Raw genomic sequence first — 9,215 nt, forward strand, 5'->3', positions numbered from 1 at the left:
GGGCGCCACCGGGCGCCACCGGGCAGGTTTTAGGACGATCGTTTAAGGGTCAGTTTTTAATAGCATTCTTTTTCATAACAAACCAATGCTTTTTAAAATACATTGTGGTTAAGGAGTATGATTTCATTTAATAATCGAATTAGAATTGTTTTAACACCAATCATAGTCAAACTATCGCAAACTGTTTTACTTGAAAAAATACAAAACATTTTTTATTTAAAGAGCCGATTGGGAGCCAAAAGAGACGGCTCTTTTTGGTGAGCTGAGCCGAACGAGCCCGCTCATTGAAAAGAGTCGGAATGCCCATCACTAGCATATAGGCTAACACGGCACATAATTGTCTCCACAGTGAGAGGATGGTGGCGTGCAAATCTATTATTCAATTTATCCTTCAGCAGGTGACACAATAACTCTATGGTGTGTCTATCAAACCCATAACGTCTTGTTAAAAGGTGATCGGAAGGTCTAGAAAGTTCTGATGGATCTGAAAATGTAGGGCTGGCATCGTCTTCGACGCCTTTGAGCATCGATATCTTCCATTATAATTTTAATTGTCATAATAGTCCACTTTCTCTTGAATAGATGGCCATATGGTGTGCATTCAATCCAATTGACTCATGCGTGTGTGATCTGTGATTAATAATGAATGATTGACTGATGCTACATTATTACAGGTTTTGGTATGCTGTTGCGTAAATGTTATATATATAGTGTAATGATCACTGCTTTTCCCGGCTCTCGTCGCAGATCCACCACGCTGTGCAGCAATAATGGAGGAGGCGCAGGTTGCAAACAAAATAAGAACTTTATTGGAACACAGGCTTTTGGCTGGAGCGACTTCACTCACTGAACTTACCCTAAAACAACTATAACTGCAACTCCTTACTGTACTGAACAGAACTGATCTAAAACTAACGCACCGGAACCGGACACCCCTATTTATTAGTTTGCATCCCGTGACTGGCTCCCTCAATCACGGCATGCCCTGTGTTCCCGCGCTGGGCCAACCCCTGATCCCTGGAACTAACTAACCACACAGGAAGTAACATAACACACCCCAAATGACCCCCACCAGTCCCAGATCGCTACTATATATATATATATATATATATATATATATATATATATATATATATATACACTCACCTAAAGGATTATTAGGAACACCTGTTCAATTTCTCATTAATGCAATTATCTAACCAACCAATCACATGGCAGTTGCTTCAATGCATTTAGGGGTGTGGTCCTGGTCAAGACAATCTCCTGAACTCCAAACTGAATGTCTGAATGGGAAAGAAAGGTGATTTAAGCAATTTTGAGCGTGGCATGGTTGTTGGTGCCAGACGGGCCGGTCTGAGTATTTCACAATCTGCTCAGTTACTGGGATTTTCACGCACAACCATTTCTAGGGTTTACAAAGAATGGTGTGAAAAGGGAAAAACATCCAGTATGCGGCAGTCCTGTGGGCGAAAATGCCTTGTTGATGCTAGAGGTCAGAGGAGAATGGGCCGACTGATTCAAGCTGATAGAAGAGCAACTTTGACTGAAATAACCACTCGTTACAACCAAGGTATCCAGCAAAGCATTTGTGAAGCCACAACACGTACAACCTTGAGGCGGATGGGCTACAACAGCAGAAGACCCCACCAGGTACAACTCCACTACAAATAGGAAAAAGAGGCTACAATTTGCACAAGCTCACCAAAATTGGACAGTTGAAGACTGGAAAAATGTTGCCTGGTCTGATGAGTCTCGATTTCTGTTGAGACATTCAGATGGTAGAGTCAGAATTTGGCGTAAACAGAATGAGAACGTGGATCCATCATGCCTTGTTACCACTGTGCAGGCTGGTGGTGGTGGTGTAATCAGAAATCTGAAGGTTGAGAATAAGAGACACGGAAACATAAGTACATGTGTGAAATTATAGGCAAGAGTTAATATTGATCAGTTTCACAAGCATTCTTATATCGTCATATTGAAATGAGTGTATAAGACAGTAACCTGCTGTGCAGAAAACCCATCTGTTTAACTGTAAATTGACTATGGAAACAGTGCCTTTTACTGTGCCGCATACAACTTGCTTTATCACTACTTGAAATAAAATCAATTTGTTGTTTTGCGACCATTTACACTTGTTTTTGCTAATAATATATATATATATATATATATATATATATATATATATATATATATATTTACAAAGCTTGCTCTGCACTCCCTGTTGCACCATGCTCTGGTCAGGCTATACTGGAAAGGAAGGCTCCTCATGTCTGCTGGCACCTGTTTGCTATCCCTTTAATTCAGGTATACATCAATGGGGATGTGGAACTAATAACTGGCAGCAAGGGGGTTGGAAACTGTCCTCCACATGCAGACAGGTGCATTTTGTCAGGCTGCCAGTGCAGCTAATTGGTGATAAACATTACACATGTAAAAGTGTGGATAATGCAATCAAAGCAATAAGCTTGAAATTGTGAATACAAACATAAACAATGCATTTCATTCAATTAAATACAAATACTATTTATTGGCAGATCCCATTACCTAGGCCAACAGTAGTGTTATATGAGTTGGGCCCTTGGACACTTGGGCAGCGTCCCAAATCGCACACTTGCTCCCTACACCCTTCGACAAGTGTACACTTTGCGTGACATTGTGCTGACATCACAGAGTGTGCACTTGAGTGAGGAGGGTGTAGGGTGCAGGGTGAAACTAAAAGCGCTCAATGGGACACACTTCAGCGCCAGCATTCAGCGCCTTTGCCTTTGTCTGAAAAAGTACCTATGCAGTCTTTTCTTGTATTTGTATTTCATTATAATAATAATAATAATAATAATAATAATAATAATTTTCAAATACACTGTTCGTTAATATCACCTCCTAGTTCATTTAGAGACTTTGTTCATTTGACTTCTTGTTCATTTAGAGATATCTGCAAATCATTTAGAGATATCTTCAAATAACTTCCTGTTCATTTAGAGATATCTGCAAATCATTTAGAGATATCTTCAAATGACTTCCTGTATGCAGCCCAAGATTATCACTTCCTGTTACTTGTTCATTCATTTCTATGTAATTCATTTCTATGGAAGATAAACCAAAGGAAGTGTACGAGTGCTGCTGTCTGAGGATATAACTATAGAAGCGATCACAGAGGCTTCTTTCAATGGCTATAAATCACTCGCCCGACCAAGGAAAATAAAAATGCAAAGATCAGACTTTAAAAAATGACAACAAACGCAGTGGAGTCCAGAGAAAAGGTTGCACGTTTTTCCGAGGAACTGCAGCAGACAGCACCGAAGAAACAGACACTTCTGAAATACTATTGTAATATATGTACTGTAGGTGTGTGTGTGTGACATTTTCAGATTATGAATCTCAGTAGGCTATTGTTAACTAATGCATACGATTTTGTAAATAGTTTGGTGAAATGAAAGGATGCTGATCTCATAAGATACAGCCAAAATGTTGCAATGGACAAATTGTTTTAATTTATCATTACAGTTATTGTTTTATTAGTAAGTACTTTCTACTGTCTTAGGACTTTAAACTAGAGTTTCCGTTTTATCTGGTATCAATATCGGAATAAATAATAATTGCTGAATAAAGTCCTGTTATCTAGTGACCCCCATACATACAACCCACAGTGATCAAGCCCTCTGAAAACGAGATCGGGTTGATATGCAAGTTACCACAATACTTTACTAATATGAATTCAAATTTGCGGTAAGGTTGATCTGCATGAATTTACCTTGAGGCTGTTTCGTATTATACAGATATAGGTTTATTAAACATGTAAATAGACAACATTTGCAAAGATAGGATAGAGACAAGCAGGGTGGATAATATAAAAAGAGTGAGAGGAGATCTATCCAATACTCAAGTTTTGACTCGAAGCACAAAACATGTAAAATAACAAACAAGTATTATGATTATGGTAGCCGTTCCTACAATTTAGATCCCATACACAACTAGATTTTATATAATTGTGGTTTACCTAATTCTTGACTAGTACACAAAATATACTACCTGTGTGGTTTACTGAGATTCAGTTATGCATACGGTCGAAAGCGGGGAGGGCTGGCAGACTGTCGACTTGAGGACGGTTGCAAAGCTTTCAGGTTTTTGGTGGAGAAGTTCTGGTTCTGGTTCCGTTCAGTCTTCCTGGATTTCGTCTCCTTCTTTTCTTCTCCCAGGTTGTTCCACTCCCAATTGTGACACTCCCCATTGCTGGTTTTAACTTTCTGTTTTTATACATTTTAGACAGAGATTCTAATCTCTTTCATTCCAAGCTTCCGATTGGTCAGGTTTGGGGTAATAAAATTGAAATTCGAATCGAAGCAGTCTTTGCCATTCGTCTCCCTTGATTCCTACAGAATGTGTGTTGGGGGTGTGATGGCTTTGAGGAATGTGAAAATGGTTCAAATGTTACCTAGAGTTTCTAACTCTATATATTGTCAAGTTGTAGGTCTATCAGTTACATTTTCAATTCCCTCAAAGCATGACCTTACAGTTGATACCAAACAAGCCAGGTGTTCTTTTTCAGTGATGTTAAATTTTAGTCTTTTTGGAATTCCAGGGGGGCATGTCAGTAGAGGATCAATTAGAATGTGTAAATACTTCTTTTACCAAATGTTAATGTTGCATTGTATGTGAAATATAAGTTGTCCAATGGTTGTTTAACCTAATGCTCTTTCTTTTAAGACCAAACATGGCTTGAGCATGTTTTGGTTCTGAGGTAGAATTACTTAAGTGTCATTAACTTAGTTTTAAGTCACCTTTTTTTGTTTGTTATCAAACTGAGGAAGAAGCTGGGTAACACTTCTGTTAGCAGCATGTAGTTTGTATTTGGGTTTGTTGCCCTGATCTATGGAATATATGAAGTACCTTGAATGTCTGTGTTTCACAAAAGAAATCTTCAATTGGAATGTGATGCTAGTCTCTTTGGTGACAGGGCATGGCAGCCCATTTGTCAGTTTGGGGGGGCCTTCCAGCATGGACATGTTATCTGTTGTACTTTGGTGAGCACAGGCCTGTCGTAAAACACAGAGCTTCAAAGCTGTCTCCTTAAGTCCTTTAACACAAGCCTAAATTTCTCAGTTGGGAAGGTATATGCATTTCAGTATATATTTGCCAAAATAAGGTTGTATGATTTACAATTTCTTGTGATTTAATGCAGATGTCCTACTAAATGTCCGTCGCTTTCGGGTGAATTGTATAACAGCACTTTTAGACTTGCAGAACCGAAGATAGACATTTGAAAAGGGAAATACATAAATTTGATTCCCCATTGAAGGAGCACACTTTTAAATTATATTAGAAAGCCTCGGCTGCAAAGGGTTAAGATTACTTTCAAATAAAATATAGAACCGAACAATAGCCTATATACACTCACCTAAAGGATTATTAGGAACACCATACTAATACTGTGTTTGACCCCCTTTCGCCTTCAGAACTGCCTTAATTCTACATGGCATTGATTCAACAAGGTGCTGAAAGCATTCTTTAGAAATGTTGGCCCATATTGATAGGATAGCATCTTGCAGTTGATGGAGATTTGTGAGATGCACATCCAGGGCACGAAGCTCCCGTTCCACCACATCCCAAAGATGCTCTATTGGGTTGAGATCTGGTGACTGTGGGGGCCAGTTTAGTACAGTGAACTCATTGTCATGTTCAAGAAACCAATTTGAAATGATTCGACCTTTGTGACATGGTGCATTATCCTGCTGGAAGTAGCCATCAGAGGATGGGTACATGGTGGTCATAAAGGGATGGACATGGTCAGAAACAATGCTCAGGTAGGCCGTGGCATTTAAACGATGCCCAACTGGCACTAAGGGGCCTAAAGTGTGCCAAGAAAACATCCCCCACACCATTACACCACCACCACCAGCCTGCACAGTGGTAACAAGGCATGATGGATCCATGTTCTCATTCTGTTTACACCAAATTCTGACTCTACCATCTGAATGTCTCAACAGAAATCGAGACTCATCAGACCAGGCAACATTTTTCCAGTCTTCAACTGTCCAATTTTGGTGAGCTTGTGCAAATTGTAGCCTCTTTTTCCTATTTGTAGTGGAGATGAGTGGTACCCGGTGGGGTCTTCTGCTGTTGTAGCCCATCCGCCTCAAGGTTGTACGTGTTGTGGCTTCACAAATGCTTTGCTGCATACCTCGGTTGTAATGAGTGGTTATTTCAGTCAAAGTTGCTCTTCTATCAGCTTGAATCAGTCGGCCCATTCTCCTCTGACCTCTAGCATCAACAAGGCATTTTCGCCCACAGTACTGCCGCATACTGGATGTTTTTCCCTTTTCACACCATTCTTTGTAAACCCTAGAAATGGTTGTGCGTGAAAATCCCAGTAACTGAGCAGATTGTGAAATACTCAGACCGGCCCGTCTGGCACCAACAACCATGCCACGCTCAAAATTGCTTAAATCACCTTTCTTTCCCATTCAGACATTCAGTTTGGAGTTCAGGAGATTGTCTTGACCAGGACCACACCCCTAAATGCATTGAAGCAACTGCCATGTGATTGGTTGGTTAGATAATTGCATTAATGAGAAATTGAACAGGTGTTCCTAATAATCCTTTAGGTGAGTGTACATCAATATTAATAAGTTGTGATTATAAATACATCGCATACACCTGTAAGCAGACCTAATGTCATGCGTAACTGGTTTGTTTGAACAGATTAGTTTAATTCCCCGCATACATTTCGTTTATGCCTCCTTTTCGCCCGCATATATGAATGCACTTAGGCCTCCTAAAACCGCAAATGTGAAAAGGGTCTCTAAAATAACTAGGACTAAATTTTAGGTGGCCCAGGGCTGGCCTAATAAGTGTGAACTGGGTCATAGACTGTAGGCTTATACAGTAGTTATCCCCTGGTGAATATGCAGAACATAATGTTTTAAGGAGTGTTAACAGTAGCATTTGGTGTCTAGGCGCAAAATGCAATAGGTTCTAGTATTTATAATTTAACAGAAACCTGTTTTACATTCTGTTAAGAAATATAATCCTGTAAAACGTATTAGGCATTAAAGGACTCTGGAAAATATAAGAAATGCAATATATATATATCTTTTTTCAGTTAAGTATGACATACAAGGTGGCATTCAGTGCAACATTAATGTTTCTAATAGAGGAAGAAAGCAGACTACATGACTACTGATTTTGCAGGTTTAGAACACAGCCAATTAGTCTAGTTCTAATCTAGTCAACTAGTTCTTGCAAGACAACATCTATTTTATATATATATATATATATATATACTGCTTTGTATGAAACTGATACATGAATTAAATGCAAATTACATACACCTCTACTACTGAAGTTCTACGGAATTTAGTTGATTGATACTCATATTCTGCAGTTTATAAGATTCAGTTAATTTACATTCTTACTACTCAGCATTACTTATTCCCCTTAAGATTTATATAAATAACTCAGTATAATTCACTCCTATACATGCATACACCTCACAGGTTGCAGGAATTCATCATTGGCGGAGAACTGGCTGGACCAGTAAAAAGAGAGGGTGTGTTTAACAGCATTTTTCTTTTCTTATAAATATAGTCTGCATTACAGCTTCAATACAGAAATTCTGCATGGTCACAAGTATATTTTGAGAAGATATATCTTTTGGTGCATGCTTTCAAAGGAAATAATGGAATTCACTCAATTAAAGGAGACAGAAAAGTTACTCTACTGCTATCAGTCTAGTAATTCGTCTTGTCCAAAGGAAAATTGGTCTACATTAATTTATGTTACAATGTACATGTTTTTGCTATCTGGTATACTGATCACAGTTTGTGGGAACCTAGTGGTGATAATTTCTATCTCTCACTTTAAGCAGCTCCACACTCCAACCAATCTTCTTGTCCTGTCAATGGCTGTTGCAGACTTTTTACTTGGATTGTTTGTGATGCCGTTCAGCATGGTGAGAACTGTTGAAACATGCTGGTATTTTGGCGATACATTTTGTCTTCTGCACTCAAGTATTGACTTGATTTTGTCTACTGTTTCAGTTTTTCATCTGATATTCATTGCTATTGATCGTTACTATGCTGTGTGTGATCCCTTACTTTACACCAGTAAAATAACAATGCATGTGGCATGGTTCTTTGTTACAATTAGCTGGGTTGCTGCAATAGTGTACATAGACACACTAATATATTTTGAGGGAAATACTGAAGGCATGGAAGGTTTTGATCCCTGTCCGGGGGACTGCATTATTGTCTTTAATGCTGTGTGGGGCACTCTTGATACAATGCTTACATTTTTCTTACCATGTTCTGTAATGCTCTGTCTTTACACAAAGATATTTACCGTGGCAAGAAGGCATTCAAGAGAAATCAGTACAATGGAGGACCAGATGCAATCAATAGAGGGCAAAAAAAGACTTGCTCCTCGCAGTAAAGATAGGAAAGCAACTAAAACATTGTCCATTGTTATTGGAGTGTTTATTCTTTGCTGGTTACCTTACTTTGTTAATAGTGTAATGGATCCCTATGTACATTCTTCAACTCCTCCAATTGTTGTTGATGCTCTGCAGTGGCTGGGATATTTCAATTCTGGCTGCAACCCAATTATCTATGGCTTTTTTTATCCTTGGTTCCAGAAAGCTCTAAACCTCATTCTGACCTGTGAAATATTTAATCCAGAGTCCTCTTTAATCAGTGTATATTCAGGAAGTCACTAATCCAGGGATTTGTAGCCTTGGGCTTTGAAAGTCATGGGGTCTTATGAATGTCAAATGCTAAATTATAACTTATGTTTATCAGGCCTATAATCAGGCCAGACAATTTAAAAGGGATGGTTTTCTTAAGTAAGTATATATTGTGTTCTGTACTTTCTAAAATGTATTCCATCCATCCATTTTTGAAACCACTTATCCTGGTTTATGGTCCCCAGGACAGGACACCAGGCCATCACTGGGCAACACACACATGTACACACACATACCTAAAGGGCAATTTAGAGAAGTCGATTAACCTAACCAGCATGTCTTTGGATGTTGGGAGGAAACCGGAGTGCCCAGAGGAAACCCATGCAGACACAGGGAGAACATGAAAACTCCACACAGGCACCCCGAGCCAGGACTTGAACCCAGGCTCACTGGAGCTGTGAGGCAACAGCGCTAACCAGTGCACTACCATGCCACCCCTTTTTAAAATGTATTTTGCTACTTAATGTAACAATGTTTG

General features: G+C 39.1%; 1 protein-coding gene across 1 annotated transcript; it reads left to right on the forward strand.

The window, feature by feature from the left end:
- Positions 1–7,780: 7,780 nt before the first annotated feature.
- Positions 7,781–8,710, forward strand: LOC136758848 (trace amine-associated receptor 3-like). Its single transcript, XM_066713556.1, has 3 exons — positions 7,781–7,991; positions 8,064–8,122; positions 8,330–8,710. The coding sequence occupies exons 1-3, from the start codon at positions 7,781–7,783 to the stop codon at positions 8,708–8,710; spliced, it is 651 nt and encodes a 216-aa protein (XP_066569653.1).
- The last annotated feature ends 505 nt before the right edge of the window (positions 8,711–9,215 follow it).

Source organism: Amia ocellicauda, chromosome 1, assembly GCF_036373705.1.
Source record: "Amia ocellicauda isolate fAmiCal2 chromosome 1, fAmiCal2.hap1, whole genome shotgun sequence".
In the NCBI taxonomy this organism is placed as follows: domain Eukaryota; kingdom Metazoa; phylum Chordata; class Actinopteri; order Amiiformes; family Amiidae; genus Amia; species Amia ocellicauda.